This window comes from Microcebus murinus, chromosome 10, assembly GCF_040939455.1.
Source record: "Microcebus murinus isolate Inina chromosome 10, M.murinus_Inina_mat1.0, whole genome shotgun sequence".
Classification (NCBI taxonomy): Eukaryota; Metazoa; Chordata; class Mammalia; order Primates; family Cheirogaleidae; genus Microcebus; species Microcebus murinus.
In genome coordinates this window covers 30,754,887-30,775,407 of record NC_134113.1, presented here as the reverse complement: position 1 = coordinate 30,775,407, position 20,521 = coordinate 30,754,887, and the positions used below count along the sequence as shown (strand labels likewise).

Here is a 20,521-nt window from a genome sequence, read left to right as displayed (position 1 = left end):
GAAGCTGATTAAGAAGTGGTACAAAGGAATAACCAAATTTATAAAGTGAGGAAGAACTTAAGGTTATAATTCATTCTGAAGTATAAAATGATGGAAAAATATTTTTAATAGGGCTCCAGATCTCATTTGACAGCTTTTCTTCTCCATCTAAATAAGTACATCCTATTCTACCTTACCCTTGAGATTCAGTTTTACTTTTGTGAGAGGAGAGAGGAGTAGATAGGGTTCTGTTTCCTATCCCTTAAAAATATCTTTTTGGTGCCTCCAATTTTGTAAAAAAAAATTAAAAAATCAAGTTGAACGAGCAGGTTGAAGAGGAAGAAAATTCCAGTTTTTGTTTTCCTTTCTATCTCAAATACTAACTATATTTGTAAAACTCTAAGAAGATCCTAAAAAATCTAACACAAAAATAAAAACAAGAACATTTCTTATATCTCAAAATTCCCTTATTACATGTCAGAATAAAAATAGCTTTCATTTTATAACAGGTTTCTTTTTGTATCTAGGATTCAGCTTTAAGATCACCCTGAAATAAGTTTATCAGCATGACAATATCACCTATTACTATCTTTAAAGTTGATGGTAAAGTTCTCAAGTTCATTTTATTTTTACTTTAAATTCTGTGTTCATATGATTCTGTCTAAATTTAGTCATGTAAAAATGAACATTTACATGCTCAAAAATAAGCTATAAGATGTAAAGCAAGGTGCAGAAGAGTGTTCATATGATGTAACCTTTTCTGTCTTTATTTATGTTTGCAAAAAGAAACATTAGAAGGATAATCAGTTACCCAGACCAGGTAGGGCAGAATAAGGTGAAAGGTACAAGGAGAGAAGATTTCTCTGATTAAATCTTTTGAATATATAAATGTTCTATATATTCAAATTTAATAAAAAAGAAAACAATGCCTACAATTGAAAAAAATGGAAAACAAATGAGTTTAACTATGCATCAAATACATAACATAACAACATGAGGAGCAAGATTATTTCAAGTAACTGTAGAATATGTTACTTTGCCTACACATCCTCAGCAAGATATATTCTGAAGAAAAAAAGACCTGTAATGAAACTTTAAACTCTGTCTGTTAGCTTTGCTTTTGTTGTTATTGTTAATACGAATACAAGTATTATTTTCAAATTAATGTATGCATATTGTAAGATAAAAAAATATTTTAAAGTTAATAACCAAGATTTTCTATGTAAGAAAAAATAATACAAGCACAAAATCAAAGAATGTTAGCAAAAATCCCATACTATTTACTTACCCTATAATGTTAAATTTGAATTGGAAATAACAGCATGAATTCATGGTTTAGATACATACATATTTTCCTAATTTGTCCACTGAAAGGGACTAGTAGAAATGACACTCCGAGAGCAATGACGCCCAGTGGCCAGTTTTTGGTATAGAAATGCTTTCCCCTCTAAAAAAAAAACTAGGGTTCTTTAGAGAAATGGCTATTCCAAGTACAAACAGGAAATATATAAGGTAAGTCTAAGACATTTTGTTGTACCAGAAAACAAACCAAGCTTTGAAACATAGTTCAAAAACTAATCAATTTTTGTTAAAAGGACTTAAGAGCTAACTTTAAAGGACTCCCACTGACCCAAGCTGAAACAAAACATTATGACTCTAATTAACTAAAACACACTGAATATTTAAAAATCTATGAGTCTGTTATGATACTGGAAGAGAAAGCTGAGGGGGCAAAAAACAGGTAGAAGCAGATGACACCAATTGTGTATTCTGAATACTAGCAATTAAAATGAAAGAATGAAACATTTATCTTGTCTTTTTAGTAGGAATTATACTTTAAGAATACCAAATTGTCTGAACTAACAAGGAAAAGCTCTTCTATTTTATAGAATGTCTGTTAATAAATGTAAAAGAATAATATAATGAGAAAATTATGATTTCTGCAATTCTTAGTGAAATAATTTAATCAGGCAACAATTATCAGAGGATGCTAAAATCATTAGGAGGACTGAAGAACTTGTTATTTTTATGGGACCAAAATATCACTAAACAGTAACTAAATCACTTAATAATGGAGGTATGTGGCTGTCTTCTTTAACGTAGTTATCAATCACAACACGTGGAACAACCAGACATTCTTGAAGTGATGCAATGTAAGGTACAAAGCATTACTTATGAAGTACTGTGGCCAAGTTTATATCTGACTCTGACAAAGGCTTAAAACTAACTTTCAGTAAATGTAGGTGATAGAAGAACAAAATGACATACATGAAAAATCAGATAAATCTTTAAACATTTTTCAGAGAAAAAATAACCAAGGGGATTCTATATTAAAAAGATTTGACATGTAACATACAAATGCAATAAATGCATGATCCTTGATTGGAAACTGAGGAAATGTGAATATAATCTGGACATTAGGTAATATTAGAGAATTACTGTCAATTTTGTTAGGTATGATCAATTTATCGTGGTTATGTAGACAAAAAAAGGCTTTATTTTTTTGAGATGTACACTAAAATATTTAGGGTAGAAATTTCTGCAATTTAAACATTCCTACAAAAAACAGATGAAGCAATTATGGCAAAATGTTAGTAAGTGGTATTAATCCAGGTGGTGGGTGTTAATGATTCTATCCTATCTTCTGTATAACTGAAAATTTTCATAGTCAAAAACAAAACAAGAATCAGAAGTACCTTAAATCTTTGCAAACATCCAATTTTTTCACAAACTTCAGCCTCTATTGACAACAGCTCATTCTTTTGTTTCCCATTTTCTTTTCTAAGTTGTCGCTCCATTTCTACCAAAGTTGTATACTGCCTTATGAGTGATTTTTCATTCACTTGCAAAACAGTCATTTTTCTACTATTTTCTGAAAGTATTTTTTTCATTTCATCTGAATCCATCTGAAGAGCACTGAGCAAATTCTGCAAAAAGACATGTGGATATTACTTATTGAAATCTAGTTATCTTAGTTTATACAATATTGTATACTGATTTTAAGTGTTTTACTTACATTATATTCTTTGACTTTTATAGCATCTTGTTGGATTTGATCCTCAAGCTTTCTCTTTTCCTCTTTTATTGTGTCAGATTCCATTTTCCAGGTTTCCTTTTCACTAAAAACAAAAACAAAAGAAAGACAATATAGTAAATTTAATAATGCTTAATTATAGGAAGAGATAACTTTAGATTATAGAAATTTAAAGTTTTCTTAAAAGAGACATCATAGCTACTCAGTGTCTGATAACACAAGAAGTTAAAATTTCATTTAAATAGGTTAGCCTGAAATTCTTAAAAAATAAATCCAAGATAACAAGGTTATCAAACTATTTTCATTCTTCCTTGATTCATCACTCTAAAAGGATTACAATATAATAATTGAAGCAGAATCTTATAAACATTTTTTTGAAAATAGAGGACTAAGAAAATAATATCCCAAATGAATTCTAGATATCAGGTCTCACATTCTGATCCTACTTTTAAATTTGAGTGGTATTTACAAAATATTTAAGATACAAACAATATTTGAAATCATTAGACTTAAAAGAAGGACACAAAATTTCAGTTAGCCAGGAGGAGTAAGTTCAAGAGATCTATTGTACATCATAGTGTCTAGAGTTAATAACAATACATTATATACCTGAAAACTGCTAAGAGTCGACTTTAAGTGTTCTCAGCACAAAAAAATAAGCATGTGAGGTAATACATAAGTTAAATAGCTTGATTTAACCACTGTACTATATTTATATATACATATATATATACACACACATATATACACACATAAAATACCATGTTGTACACCACAAATATACACAATATCACCCTGTCAACTAAAAAAGTAACTCAAAAATATGTTAATTAACTTTTTTAAAAGGGATGTAAGACACTATTGCCTACACAAGTGACACTCCATAATTGCCTGTAATCTGCCTGGTACATACCAATTATGATGGCATTATTCTCCTTGTCACTGAATGGTTCAAAATTAGACATATGACCTAATTCTAGATCATAAGATCTGAGTCAAAGTCAGCCAAACACCTCTGGAAAAAATGTTTAAAAATAAAGGCTGGACGTGGTGGCTTATGCCTGTAATCCTAGCACTGTGGAAGGGCGAGCTAGGCTGTGAACTAGGTGGATGCCACAGTACTCTAGCCTAGGCGACAGAGCAACACTCTGTACTAAATAGATAGACAGATAAATAAATAGACAGATAGGTAGATAGTAGCCAGGTGTGGTGGCTCACATCTGTAATCTTAGCACTCTGGGAGGCTGAGGCGGGAGGACTGCTTGAGCTCAGGAGTTGGAGACCAGCCTGAACAAGAGCAAGACCTCATCTCTACAAAAAATAGAAAAAATAGCTAGGTGTCTTGGTGCACACTTACAGTCCCAGCTACTCGAGAGGCTGAGGCAGGAAGATGGCTTGAGCCAGGAGTTTGAGGTTGCAGTGAGCTATGATGATGCCACTGCACTCTACATGTGGCAACAGAGTGAGGCACTGTCTCAAAATTAATAAATAAATTAAATTTAATTTAAATTTAAATTAAAAGTAAGGTGGAAAAAATGCTCCTCTTCTTCAATGGGCATGGTTCCATCTTCCTTAAACTCATGTAGCTGTTTTACAATCATTGTAGGCATTAACAACAATCCCTAAATATAACCTGCCCTACAACTAGCTTTGGTAAGATGAAAATCATCCTTAGAGTTTAAATTACCTTTGACAATCACCCTTAGTATTTAAATCACCTTTGATTAGGTATTCTAATTCCTACTAAAGAAATATGGCCGGGCACGGTGGCTCACGCCTGTAATCCTAGCACTCTGGGAGGCTAAGGCAGGCGGATTGCTCGAGGTCAGGAGTTCGAAACCAGCCTGAGCAAGAGCGAGACCCCGTCTCTACTATAAATAGAAAGAAATTAATTGGCCAATTAATATATATAGAAAAAATTAGCCAGGCATGGTGGCACGTGCCTGTAGTCCCAGCTACTTGGGAGGCTAAGGCAGCAGGATTGCTTGAGCCCAGGAGTTTGAGGTTGCTGTGAGCTAGGCTGACGCCAGGCGGCACTCACTGTAGCCTGGGCAAAAAAGTGAGACTGTGTCTTAAAAAAAAAACAAAAATAGAAAAAGAAAAAGAAAGAATTCCATTGATATAGATAAGATGGCAGAGATAAGGAGAAGTATGTTAGTTCCCTCTGAGCATGTAAGATTAATGATAACAATGATGATGATAAATGATGCTAAAAACAGGTGACATTTACAAACTATTTATATGTGTCATACACTCATCTGTGCATTTTCATGCAATAATAATTTACATTTCATAACAACTCTATGAAAAGGGTTATTTCCAGCACAGAAATTTACAAATAAGGAAACTGAGATACAGACAGGTAAAATAACTTGTTCAAGGTCTCATAAATAAATGTTAAAGTCTGGATTTAAACCCAGGCAGAACGAATCCAGGGTGGGCTTATAATCACTAAGCTACACTGGGTGTAGGGTGATGGGGAAAAAAGAAGACGTAAGCAGGAAATACAAAACAAAATATGTAAATTCTTTTTAAGTTACTTTCACTTTGAATAAGAATATACTGCAATTACATTTATAAAGTTTTGCTAATACCTATACCTTAGATATTCTTTATACAACAAACTTTGTTGATGACGAATCACTGCAAATTTTCGGTTATAGCTTTCAAGAGAATCTTCTAAATTCTTTAATTTCTTTTCTTTATTTTCTAGTTCCTAAAAGTTGGTTTAGAAATAAGAAAGAAAAGAAGCTTCAGAATATACTTTGAATTAGAAAGTATAAACTCATATTCTGACAAGGTTATAGAAAAGTATATAAAAGAGAAAAAAAGTCATCAACCTATAAGTAACATAGATCATTTCTAGATTATTTTGGACATTTTTAGTTTAAGGCACATGGAATGAGTAATTTGCAAAAAAGAAGCAATTTACAAGAGATAAAATAATTTTTATCATATATGATAGTTACAGTAAGCACACAAATTACCAGATACAATAGTTACCGTATGCATGAATTTTTTTATCAGAACAGTTGCAAACTCACCTCCATTCAGCTATATACCCTTTTGTGAACATATACTTTCATATCCCCACTTAAATTATTCTTTCAAATTACTTTACTTTAAAAATGAAATTAAAACTTAAAAAGACTAAGTAACTTATTCATCATCAAAAATCCATTAGCGCTACAATTGGAAACCATTTACCAAGCACATATGCCAGGCTTGGTGCCAAATACTTTCCATATAGGCAGATCCAACATTTGAGGTAGAGTCTACCTAACTCCCAAGGTCTTGCCAAGTCCTATGCTGCTTTAGGATTGAGAGACTAAGTATCTGTTTTAACACTTTGGACAGGTTTTCAAACTCTCTATTAGCTGCTCTCTAATCCACTACAATGGTTCTCATGTTTTTTTAATAAAGATGAAAAAACATGAATCTTATCTCAAACAATATAACAATGCCTACTGTCATTACTTGCTAATAGTGTCCCTATATTTCAGGAGAATGAGAGAAATCATAAAGAGTGCTAAAATTATACATTGAACTATAATGATATAACATGAATTATAAAGTAATGTTCTGATAAATAGTTAAGGTGGCCCCTACCTGACTTAGATAACATACAAACTCCAATATTTAAAAAAAGATTAATGTAATTTCCAAATACAAAAACAAGTATTTGATAATCATAACTCAAGTATATTCACCAATGGATCATCTAGCAGAAGGAAAGAGGAGTACTTATCATCAAAAACATATTTTCATTGATTCTGAATTACATTTTTGTAATTGAATTTGTAGTGTAGGTGATGTTACAAATATTTAAACTTCAAATCAAATAATAAAAAGCATCTCTCGTTAAGCCATTTATAATGACCATGATATAGATAGCAAAAATAAGAAACAAAAGCAACACAGGCACTATAGTATAGTACCCTTTCTTATTTGCTGATGGATTAACTAACCCCTTGTAGGGTAAAGGGAAGAAAAAAAGACAATTTGGCTTAACAACTTTTTCTTATGGTTAACACAAAAAAGGGAAAAATTCTGATCATAAATCTAAAAAACTTTGAAAGACTTTATTCTCTTGAATTGTTTTCCAAACAGCAGTAAATAAAAGTGCTCATCTTATTTACACATCACTACTTTATAGTAGTTGCTGCTTGTTCTACATGTCAATCATATATTTCATATGAATGACATGCATGTGAACAAGATGAATGAACATGCTTCTCATACACATAAATTGAATGGAGTAAATTGCTCTTATTTGTCACATTTGATATAACATCAAAATCCATTAATAATAGATCTCACTATTATTATTCTGAAAACCCAAAGGAATATATGCAGACTAAATTAAGAAATATACTATCAGGGATTTTTGTTATTCATATGTGAAATTTTCAGTACCTGTAAGAGATGTATTAAATATTCATTCTGAGAATTAATAATATTGGCACTAGATGGTGCTATCCCATCAGGTAAATCAACTCCTTTAAACACAACATTTGATCCTTTTGATTGTCGTAAAAGACTGGTTTCTTTTTCAAGATGATCTATCTGGAAATAAACAATCCAGTGAAGAGAATCACATCTGTTACACTCAAAGAAAGACAAACTGAAAAGCTGTAACTTATACTTCATGCTTTTTCTACTGACTACTTTTTAAAAATAGATATGTGAATGCCCTGCCAGGAATTAATTAAACCATACTTTAATTTCTACTTAGAAATGCCTAAGTATGACTTAGAATTTCTGTGTTATTTTTTATGTTATAAAGCATTTGTTTTTCCACTTAATTTTATAAGAAAAAATCCAAACAGTTTTCCTAATGTTGAAAAAATTCACGAGGTATTTCATCATAAGGCAGTTATTTAAAAAAACAAGTTTCCTATTAAATCTATGTTATTATGCTTATGCATTTTCTTTTGTTTAATAAAATTCTCACCTTTAAATTTGCTTTTGCCAACTGCTGCGAGTAATTTATAGCCTCTTTCCGAGATTCCCTGAGTTCCTGTCTTAATTCTTCATTCCTTCCAGTAAGTTGATCAACTTGAGCTTTCAAATGCAGACTGGCATCAAAGATTCCTTCTGCATTCTTTGACTCGATAGCCTAGTATAATTATATTATATATTAAAAATATAAGGAAAAACAATAAAATCATGGTTTAAAAAGTCTACCTTTAAATAAAACTGATATTTAAGCATTTTTCTCTTCCCATTGCCATACATAATAAAATATACTAATTCAAATTCTTATTTATAAATTTATAAAACTTTAATTTATATTACCAAGCATAGTAATTACTTCATTATAACAACTAACAAATATCTAGTTAATCTTAATAGGCTGGAACACTAGAAAAACAACCAAACAATAATAAAATAACTAGGGTTCGACTCTTAACCAGCCTTACTAGCTGGGCAATTGACTTAAATTCTTTATACCTTAGTTTCTTTGTCTCTAAAAAAAAGGGAAAATAATATTAGCTCTGCCCACTACACAGGGTTTTTATACAGTCAAAATGAAATAATTTATATGTAAATGCTTTTAAATTACGCAGTGTCTGAATTTAAAGCATGAACAAAGGAATGAAATAGCTACTAATTTCCAGTAAGTGAATTTTTCAGTGCTTCCTCTCTCCACAGTTGAAGCATACATGACAACAAAGGCAAGGTATGGTAACAGAGTATTATCCACAAGTACTGAATAAGCAAAAATAATATGCCAAATATTAAAATATTAGAGTGTCTTCAATTGCCTTAATTCCCAACAATGGCATACATAAATACACATATGCCACACACACATCTACACAATATATGTATATAAATTATTTGGACTTCAGAAGAATTGTAAGGAACAAAACTGTTAAAGGCAAACTAAAGGTTCAGAAATGACAGTAGAAGAAAAATAAGGTAAGATGAGAAAAAACAAATGTAATCTCCTACTCAGGAGGATCTGTGGTTTAACTCTAGGTAGTAGATTTATAAAAGCCTTCATCTGAGGGAGATCAGAGCAGGCCACACAGAGTAATAAGTTATATTTAATTCAAAGAGGATACTAGGAAGACAGAAGAACATAGAAGGAGGTACTCTGAATGACAAGGTAATCTAGTTAGTTGTCTTGTTGAGGAATAAGTACCATGTTGTCTAAATGGCCTTTTGGCAAAACGAGGTTGAATTAGATAGTGGTTCAGAGTACTAAAAAATATCCTGTATTAATATAAAGTAAACTGAGGTGCATAATGCAGAATTATTTGGTCTAAAATGTCAAGGATTCTGAAAATTTCCTAGAAAAAGGATTGCTAGAGGATTCGTGAATTTCAGAAATGGCATATGAATCAGAGAAAAAAAAAAAAAGATGACAGTCCAAAACAGAAGTAAATGAACTCTATGGAAACAGTGGTTCGGGAAAAGCCCATAGAATGTCAACAGAAATAGAAGTTATCATTTCCTGGGCTGTTTTCATTTTTTCATTTGGTCACTAAGTAGAGTTTCCCTTGTAAATGAAGTTGGATCTGGGAAACAGTATTAGTAGTGGGTGACATGATAGACAAAAGATGTTCACATTAAAAAAACATGAAGAATCATTTCAGACATTCAAAACAAGAGGCAAAACAAAGTCACCAACCAGAAAAGTCAGAATGAGAAAAATATAATGGAAATCAAATGGTTCCCATAAATTTTGTCAAATGGTTTTCTTCCTTAGGAAGTTTTTAACATACCAGTATCATTCTTTCTCTCTGCTAACAATTACAGATTATTAAAGTATTCAACTATTGATTAGTCACAATAAAAAAAAGCAATTTGATGAACAATTAGATTTTTTTTTCTATTTTAAATCAAGCATAAATTTGGGAAACACCATATTGTTTAGTATGCTAAATGTGTTCAAATAATGTAAATGACATATACTTAAATATTAAGAATCTAAAATATGTGTTTTATTCAAGTTTATGTAACAGTCAATACTGTGGAATACGTAAGTCCCTGTATGGTAAAATATAAATAGAATATTATTTGATGGCTAAATCTTTCCTATAGTAATAAGTCTTTAAAGATTTACAATAAAGCCATTCCATAAAACTTTTAGGTTTATTGCATAAGTTCCTAACAGATCTACACTCCCATATTTAAAAATAAATACAAAAGCAACTACCTAAGGGTTCTAGAAAATAAACAGAAGTAAGCACATTTTGGAGGGGACTTGAAACCTGGAAGCCACGACCAGCAAAAATTGAATTTGCCATTTTTAAGGCTTTAGTTAGAGATCAAGCTATAATTGCAATGACCTATCATCTTTCTGGTCTCTAAAACTAGAGGATAGAGACCAAAGCCCCATGAAAGTGAGCAGGAAATCCCAGTAAGAAAGTCAGCAAAAAGGAGCTCCAAATTCTGTATAAAAAACTCTGGTAGGTCTCAGGCTAACCCTTGAACCAAAAGAATAAGAGGACAAAGGAAAGTGTCAGTGAACTTGAAGACAGATCAATAGTAATTATCCAATTGGTAGAAGTAAACACAAAAGATTAGGGGATTTAAAAAAAGAATAAAGCTATAGACCCTCAGGGCCTGTATGAAAATATCAAAAAATGATGCAATACTTGTGTCACTGAAGTTCCAGATAGAATGAAACAGAAAAAATTATTAAATAATGATAGAAAACCTCCCAATTGTGGTGAATAGCATAAGTGAACAGATTTAAGATGCTCAGCAAACCCCAAGAAGATACAGATACTCTCATGCACCCATAAATGCACACACACTCCTTGGCACATTACAGTCAAAACTGGTGAAAAACAAATATAAAGAAAAAGCATTGAGAGCAGCCTGAGAAAAGCTACATATTTTATACTGTGAAACAAAGATTCAAATGACTTAAAATGCCTCATAGGAAACTATGGAGAACACTATATAGTGGAACATCTTTAAAGTACTGGAGGAAAAAAACATTAACATGAAAAATTAACTTACATTAACTAGTCTTTCAAGACTAGGGATAATTAGAGATGTTTCTCCTCCTTTAACATCAGGATCTTTCTGCATTTCCTTAATGGCCTGCAATATTTCTTTCATACCTTCTTCAAGTTGCTTATTTTCTTCAAATAATTCTTTTACTGTAATTAAATAGTTTTCTCACTAAATGAAAAGATCTTTTTTCACAATTTACACTATTCTATAGAGATGATGAATATTTTACATACAGAAAAAACTAAACTCATTGGGAAATGCAAATGTAAATAAATATACAAAAACATTCAACTATAAATCCAGTGCAAACAGTTGAATTAAATAGTCAAATGTTAAACCTATTTATTAATATATGTGTGAAAATATACAACACATCTCATTACTGGAAGAAATAAATCACAAGTATACTCTTACCTTAACTTAAACTATGTATTATATTAAAAATCTTTTAAATTCGATTTTCTAACTTCATTTTAATTAGAGAACACAAAAGAAAAATTATATGTATCTTCACAAAAAATTCAGATGAATAACATTCTTTGGCAATAAAAATAGCAAGATAAACCAATAGTATGAGTGAGAGACTGAAGTATATACATTATGGAACTAATTTAGAGTAAAAAGGATTAGAAGACAAAATGTATTTAAAGTCCTTTCATAACCATGATTTTAAGCATAGAAAATATAAGTATAGAAAAATAAAAGATAACAGTAACTTACATTTATTCTGAAATTTGACTATAACTGTCCTACTTCTTTCTAAATCTCTTTCCTTTTCAAATAGTTCTCTTGAAAGAAATTCATTCTGAATAAAACAAAGAAAATAAAGTTGACTTTTTCTTTTACAAAATATCACAACAGTCTACAGTTTCCAATTTGAAAAAGTTTGATTGAAGTATATAGCACAAACAGAAAAGCTATAGAGATATAGCAGCAATCATAACAATAAAATCTAAATGGTAAAACAGATGGTGATCTTCCTCCCATCTTCTCCCTCCTCCAACCCCTTGGTAAAAAGCAAAGAAATATAATGAAGGTTTTTATCTTTAGTATCATAGTCATTTCTTTAATGGTCTACCTTTACACTACCTGTTCTGCCTGGCTTCTATGACGTTCAAGCTCTATTTCTGCATTTCTACTCTCTGCTTCTTTGATCAATAAATCCTGCGCTATGATTTCATTCTAAAGAAACATTTAATAAATTAGACAAGTCAATGAGTTCAAATCAAATGTACTGCATTTTTAGATTTTTAAAAATACAATATGTATAAATTAGTGTTAATGTGCAAACAAAAAAATTCTTATTATAATTGTTATAGAACTTTGTTACAGAAGCCAAAAAAAAGCAATCCTAGGAATATAATTTGGAGGAAAGCTCACCTGAGATCTAAGAAATACTAGTTCTCTCCGTAGCTGTTCTATAAGATTGTCAAGAGGATCTATCTGAGATAATTTTGCTTGTGCAGTAATAGGCACAGGGTCCAGAAGATTAACCTCAAGCTTACTTTTCAAAATCTCTGTCTGTAAGGGTACTTTCCTTTTTCTTTTATCTTCTTTCAAATTGATATCAGAATACTTTATTTGAGTATGAACCTGTTCATCTTCTGATGCTGCTAACTGTGATTTATCCATGTCATCTCTATGATCGTGAATTTGTTGACAAAATATTGTAGATTTTTGCCTAAGTGATAACTTCTGCATTAAGTCTGAAGCTGTTGATAAAGCTTGAAAAGATGAATCACTTTTTTGTATGAAAGTCTTCTCTACTGTTTGATGGCTTCTTGATACTTTCTTCATATAGTCATCAGAAAGAGAGCCTAGGTAGTCATCTATTTCTTCATGGCTCTCCCTACTAAAGGTACTGACTAATGATTCTAGATTTCTTAAAGATTGTAGATAGGGTGCTTTAAAAATCTTTCTTATTGTAATAGTTTCTGGAGTTGAATTATCTTTTACTTGCACAGATGAAGAATGTCTAGTTAAAGACACAAACGGATCCACTCCACTTTCTGTACTATGATGGATTTCAGATAACATTCTTGATAATGATCCTAAGGTCATATTTTCTTCTGGCTCATTCTGATCTGATTGTGGAATACTGAATGATGGTCTCCTAGGGAGCAGCTCTATTTTATCTGAACTCCTAATCTGTATTCAGAATAAATAATGGCTTATTAATCAATCTTTGGATCAACAAGTTATTTAAATAGCAAACATTTTTCTCTACTTATTATTTAACAACTATGAAAAGAAGTAAATGTTCAAAATGAGACAAAGGGGGAAAAAATGAAAGCACTGATAATAATGTTTTCCTTTATGCTCTTTGCCATAGCGTTACTTTATTGTTTACCTTTGATTGTGCTTCATTCATATTTCTGAGGCTCATTAAATCCCATTTTGTTTCTCCTACTCTATCTTGAGAAACATTTTCAGTTAGGTTCAGGTCCTCAATGGTTAATCCTAAATATAAAAAAATTAACAAATTAAAAACATAAAAATAACTCTCCTACTATTCCAGTATTTTAATTCTTAAAAACTATAATTAAGTTTTAACCCAAACAAAAGATAGAACAATTGTTTCCAAAATCCTTGATTCACATGTAGCCAATACAAACTTCTCTCTGATCTAGCTCACTTTTAATAAGCTATTAATAATGTGAGAAACTAATTTGAATTTTTTCTTCTCTACCATTCTTTGCCCATTCTACATTAAAGTGCTAATTAATAGGCACAAAAGGAGTTAAAAGATACATAAAGTATCTTTAAGTAAAAATCATGAATGAGTAAACTTACTATACTAATAAATTATGAAGTTCCACTTCTACAGAAAATTTTTGGTGTATTATATTAACCACAATGCTAAAAAACCTCTCTGCTCATATTCTTAGATGTACTATTAGACTTGGGGAAAAAACTTCCTTCTCTATGGTCTTCTAACAAAAATGCACTGCAATGGCTAGTATAAAACTTAACTAAATGTTCTCTTTATTTCAAGTAAAATAAAACAAAAAAGGATGCTAATTTATATTCAATAAAATATTACTTTCACATAGTAAAGAATAACTTACAAAGATTTTCAATGCATAGCCCTTAACAAAAGGAAAAATATTAAGAACACACATTAACATAAAAATTACTAAGTGTTATCATTCATATTCACAAAATAGTATATTTATGATGTACAACATATTGGGGCTATCTAGAATTTAAGACTATAATATAAACTTTTCATAACTCTACAATTGTTCGGTTCATTTTCATCTGCTTATTGTTTTTTACCTGTTTCATATTCAGGGCTGAACCCAATGATACACACTTATCTCTTCTTCAAGCCACTTATTTTCATTCATTAAACTTGTAGCAGAATCACAGTAATGTATTAATAGCAAAAATAATATACAAAAAATTCCAGATCTAGACAACTCACTTCCCAGTGATTTTTTTTAAAGGTTTGGAATAACTGAGTATACCTGAAGTTACACTTCTTTTTCCTCTTTCTTGAGCCATCTGACGAATTTTTTTTTTCAAATCAATTCGTTCCTCCTCCAGACTTTCAATCTGCAAAGTATGAATTATTAGTATTTCTCTTTAGTTCAACCAAGAAAATAATCAACTGACCACCATACTTGCCTCTTTCAAAAGAACCTGGTTTTCAGCTCTGTACTGCTGCTGTTTTAAACGTTTACTATTTCTAAATTCAGTTAAGTCAATCATTGTCTTTGGTTCAAGGCCTAAAGTAAAAAGAAATATAATTAAAAATTTAATAACATTCAAATAAACTACAAAAATTCATATACCATCAAGCATCTGGTTATAATTCATATAGCCAATATCACTGAAGAATGGGGTACTCTTTGTGTAAAAATTTTCCAGATACTTGAACTATAACCTAAGTTAAAATTGTATCGCAATTATTAATGGCAATCCTGAAAAAACCTAAAGCAAATTATAAACCAAGATTTGGAGCCTTTTAAACACAGAAAATAAGGGTTTGAGACAGCTATCTAGATTGGTCAGAGTTATCGTTAAGAACTTCCAGATTCCCGCCCGGCGCGGTGGCTCACCCCTGTAATCCCAGCACTCTGGGAGGCCGAGGCGGGCGGATTGCTCGAGGTCAGGAGTTCAAAACCAGCCTGAGCGAGACCTCGTCTCTACTATAAAAATAGAAAAAAATTAATTGGCCAACTAATATATATAGAAAAAAATTAGCCGGGCATGGTGGCACATGCCTGTAGTCCCAGCTACTCATGAGGCTGAGACAGGAGGATTGCTTGAGCCCAGGAGTTTGAGGTTGCTGTGAGCTAGGCTGATGCCACGGCACTCACTCTAGCCTGGGCAACAAAACAAGACTGTCTCAAAAAAAGAAAAAGAACTTCCAGATTCCTGGCTATGTGTAATCTGACAGGTCGAGTTGATCAGAAGTCTGACTTGAGGTCCTATTATAACTCTGGGTCTTTGTTAGACAGACATCTTTACAAATATATAATCTCTATAAAATATTTATGTTTCCTTCCTCTAGAGAAAAGATTTTACAGATTGTCATTTTAACTAAGAAAGCATTAACTGAAATTTAGCAACTTTAATAAAAATCAGTATTTAGATATTGATTTTCATTTTAAAGATGCAGCAACTCTGAACGTCATAACATTCAAACTAGTAACATTCACTAATAAACTATTTATTGAATTCAATATATAAACTCTCAAGCTATATTTACTAATTATCAATACTTTGCAGAATCAATGGAAACTATAAAATACTCAACCTAAGTAAAACGTAAGCAGTCTAGATTTTAAAAGTACTTAAGAGTCTTTAAAAACTTTAAAAAGTATTTTTAAATATCTTCAATGAATTCATATTCAATAACGCATTCTGCAAAAACATGGCATTCTGCAAACAAACATGGTCATACAGACAAGACCGTGCTTTTGCTAAAAAAAAAAAGGTTAACTTCTAATATGTGGTATTAATATAATAGACTAATTTTTTTAAACAAGCAGTTATTATTGCGCAGATGCTAGAATAAAACAATGTTTAAGGCCTGCCCACTCACCATTAAAATCCCATCAAATCCCCAATTTCACTTCAATCAGAGCAACTCCACTGTTGTTTTAAATGTTTTGAGAGAAGTATTTATTGGAAAAAAAGCATTTAACTACTTAAAAATAGTAATAATAAATAAACAAAAAGTAAAGCAAAGAAAGACTTGAACATCAGAGTTGAACAAACTACATAACTTAAAAATTGGCTTACCCAAACGCTCTCTAAGTGCCTCATTTTCATCAAGGAAATCATTTATCTTCAACTCAAGTTTATTGATTTCCTGTGTCAATACTTCAATCTCTCGATCTCTTATTTTAATTTGGTTTTTACAATTCTTTATTTCAACAACAGCATCTTCTAAACCATATACTCCCTGAAAAATATCCAATCTAATTTAAATATAACATTGTTTATTTGAATACATGTATCAAATGCATGAATTTTTATTAAGTCTAAGGGAAAATACACATATACCTAGAATTATACATCACTAAATTGGGTTTTTTATTGTGATTTTATAAATCCAATATAGTAATAATGATGATGATGGAATGTGGGACAGTCCAAACTTTCCAGTAAAACATCCTAATAGCAAAGTGACTCAGAATATGTATTACATATAAAAAACACTTAATACTTAATAAAACACAGAGAAAGAATAGTAAAAGAGAATCGGCAATACCAATAGAATATGTATGTCATTAGTTGCCTAACTTAGTTGTAATAAATTAAAAAGTACAAAAAGTACAAAGCAAGTTGTGCTAACACAGTAGGCAACAAAACTGTCCCTGTCACACATTTTATCAACCTAGCCAGTGGTGTCATATCTACATGGTGGCAAGAAGGACACATATAACAAAGAATCTAATTCTGCTGTCTCACCAAAGCTGATTATTTGGGCAAAATGCCCTGATCAAAAAGCTTGAAAACAATTCTCCTGCCAAAAAATGCCCAAAAGTTTAAATAGCTTCATAAAAATTAATTAGGGTAACCCTTATCAAAATATATTCATAGAACATTTTTTAGATGGTATAAACAGCACAGAATACTCTAACCGTGAGTGGCAAGAATAATTCTAAGCTTCCTGATTGACAAGATAAAAATACATACCGATTCATAATCTTTTAATCGCTTCAGAGCCTCAACTAATTCTTTATCCTTTTCCCTAGCATCAGCCTCAGCCAGTTCAGCTGTTCTCTCAGCCTCTTTAGTTTTCTCTTCTAAAATTTGTACCTTTGACTGAATTTTCATGTAATGACTCTGTTGAGAAAGAGTGGAAGCACCTACAGAGTAAAAACAAAAATCATGAATTAACTGAATTGCATATTCATTCCTTCAAATAAGTGGTTCCAATATGGAGGCAAGAGAAGTAGAATGCCACATAAAAAAGCTCCCTTAATGTTACAATTTCATACTTGTAAGATGAAAGTTTTATTCTGGTTTTATTAATAAAATTAACTAAAAAAGTGAGTTCAGTAAAATCTTCTTAGCTAAAAGGGTACAGATTACAAAAGGCTACAAAACACTGCTTTACAAAGATCAACTTTGTTTATACCACAGAGAAATAAATTTCTATCTTGTTTAAACCATTGTTCTATAATTGATTTATTTTTTTGTCGCTTATAGCTATACTTAATCCTGAACTAAAAAGTTCCTAAATCACTACTTGTATTATCTTACAAAATTGTTACTAGACAAAATATTCCTATCATTCTAAAATTTACTGACATAGATCTTCCTCACACTCATCTATAAATAAACATTTAGTAATAAACATTTACCATTCTATATGGCATACACCTACCTACATTGGACTTACGCTATACATTGGACTAGTGTAGGAGATCACACATTTTCCTCACACTCATCTATAAATAAACATTTAGTAATAAACATTTACCATTCCATATGGCATACACCTACCTACATTGGACTTACGCTATACATTGGACTAGTGTAGGAGATCACACAAGTTTTTAAAAATGAGCCCTGCTCTCTGGAGCTAACAGCCTAGCTGTGGAACATAAGAAGGCTGAGTTGTCCTCCGGTACCCATTCTCCCTTTCTTCCACGTGGCCCTCCACAATAAAAACTGTATTTGCCCACCTATCCTTCAGCACATGATTTTGTCTCTTGCCCTCTCTTTCTCTATCTTGCTGTTTGGGATAAAGACATGATTGTAAAGCTCCATTCCGGATGGGGCAGATGAAGGCAACATCCGGGACTGCCTAATTTTAGGCCACCGTGACACAAATGAGAAATAAACTATCTTGATTTTGCCACTGTTCTTCATATTTCTGCTGGTGATACTTAAACCTAATCCTAGCCAATGAAGGAAGGACACCATTAGCCATAGATACATCTATGTATCTACTTATAGATACCTAGATACTCTGTATCTATCTGTAGGTACAGAGTATAGTCTAGTAGACATGCCTTCTTTGAGTTTTAAGGTTATATGACTATGTATGGACCAAAATGTCATTAGATAAGACCTTTTCCTTATTTGATAGCAAACATCAATCACTACTTTCCTCCTGGTGACTGGAATATGTAAAATCCACACTATCAGTCATCCTTTTAAAGCAGTTTAAACTTCTGTCAAAGTATTCTAATACAAACATAATACACACAGAGAGTGGGCCCATATATAAGTGGACCCTTGATACCATTCAACAGTTACAGTACACCTCCCAAGTCTTCATGCTTTCATACAATCATTTTATACTTTCTCTTCTCTTTTCTCTCCTCAAACTTGTGATATATCTTCCCCCACTCTCACTTTCAGCTCAGAACTTTGCTTCCTTATTCACTGAGAAAAAAGCAGCAATCAGTAGAGAACTTCTACAAGCTCCCCCAACTAAGACATCAACCCAGCCACCAGCATCTGTCTCTATACACTCTATCTACTTTCTGTAATTATGGATGAACTCTCTGTGTTCCTAGTTAAGGCTAGGATTGATGTTTGCTATCAAACCTCTTCACTGGTACAGTAGAATCCATCCCACTGCCTTCTCCAGGATATTGCTCCAGAAGTTCCCTACCTCCTCTGCTTCACCAATTCATCAAATGTTTCTTCTTTAATGGAACTTTCACATGAACCTAGAATCATGAGTTATTTCTTCCATCTTAAAGAGAAAAATATAGCCAGGCATGGTGCCTCAACAGCTATAATCATAGCACCTGGGAGGCTAAGATGGGAAGATCACTCGAGGCCAGGAGTTTGAGACCAGTCTGCGAAATAGAGTAAGGCCCCCATCTCTACAAAAATTTTTTTAAAACATAAAAAAAATTAGCCAGGAGTGGGGGCATATGGCTTTAGTCCTTGCTACGTGGGAGATTGAAACAGGAGGATCGATTGAGTGCAAGAGTTTATGATTATAGTGAACTATGCCATGCCACTGCACTCCACCCTAGGTGACAGAGTGAGGTCCTGTCTCTTAAAAAAAAAAAAATTAAATTTAAAAAGAGAGAGAGAAAAAATCCTTTTAAAATCTCTTTTCTTTCTCAATCTCCTTCCCTTTATAGAAACAGTCCTGGAAAAGAGATCCTATATTTCTTCTCCCCATTTCCTCTTTATCCATTTTCTCTAGATCCAAAAATGACCATTGCTAAGCCCAACAGTCAATTGTCAGTGCTCATCTTAACCTATCAGCAGCAATGAACACATCTCTGACCACAGTTGTTTATTTTTCCTTGATTACATTCCTCATGTGGTTTTCAGCACCCTCCACATTCCTGGTTTTCTTCCCATTTCACTGGCCATATCTTTTCAGTCTCATTTGGTTGTTCCTTTTCACCTCCTCAGCCTCTGAAGTAGAAGTATCCCAGGCCTCACTCTTTAGATTTTTCTTCCTAACCAACATTCATTCCCTTGATGATCTTAGCTAACCTCATAACTTCAAATACTACTTTGGTGGAGATGGTTCCCAATTATCTTTAGCCTAGATTGTTCTTCTAAACCTCAGACTTTTATACACAAGTGCCTACTTAACACTTCACCTCAATATCTAAAAAGCATCTGAAACTTCATGCCCAAAACTAATTACCTAATTGTCTTTAACCTGCTCTTCCCACAACCCTCCCCAGTGTTCAAACCAAAAGTCTTAACTCTTTCTCTCACATCCTACATAACTGATCTGTTAGAAAATTCCATTTCTATCACCTTCAAAATACATCCAGAACAGGCTACATCTAATAACTTCACTGCTACCACCATGCTCCAAACTATCATCAACTCTCTCCAGATTACTGCAATAGTATTATAACAGATGTCCCTGCTTCTGTAATTACTACTGCTACAGTCTATCGCAGACAACAGCCTAAGTCAAATTATATCATCCTTATCTTTAGAAACTGCCTTTGGTGCCCCTTCTCACTTAAAATAAAAACCAAAGTCCTTACAATGAACAGTAAGGCCCCATATGATCATGGTCTCTGGTTACCTCTCTGATCTTATCCCTTCTCACTCAGTACAGTGAGTACTTCA

General features: G+C 32.2%; 1 protein-coding gene across 5 annotated transcripts in view; it reads right to left on the bottom strand.

Moving 5' to 3' along the window:
- Positions 1–20,521, bottom strand: part of CEP290 (centrosomal protein 290) — a 91,080-nt gene that overhangs the window by 54,248 nt on the left and 16,311 nt on the right. For all 5 annotated transcript variants that reach the window (XM_076007121.1, XM_076007123.1, XM_076007125.1 and 2 more), the window contains 12 exons: positions 17,144–17,316; positions 16,244–16,406; positions 14,621–14,721; positions 14,461–14,548; positions 13,341–13,450; positions 11,711–11,795; positions 10,994–11,136; positions 7,968–8,132; positions 7,430–7,579; positions 5,614–5,729; positions 2,996–3,098; positions 2,676–2,906 (listed from right to left, as the gene is read on the bottom strand). In XM_076007121.1, the coding sequence (XP_075863236.1) occupies positions 2,676–2,906; positions 2,996–3,098; positions 5,614–5,729; positions 7,430–7,579; positions 7,968–8,132; positions 10,994–11,136; positions 11,711–11,795; positions 13,341–13,450; positions 14,461–14,548; positions 14,621–14,721; positions 16,244–16,406; positions 17,144–17,316 (1,628 nt within the window). The remainder of the gene's footprint in view (positions 1–2,675; positions 2,907–2,995; positions 3,099–5,613; positions 5,730–7,429; positions 7,580–7,967; positions 8,133–10,993; positions 11,137–11,710; positions 11,796–13,340; positions 13,451–14,460; positions 14,549–14,620; positions 14,722–16,243; positions 16,407–17,143; positions 17,317–20,521) is intronic.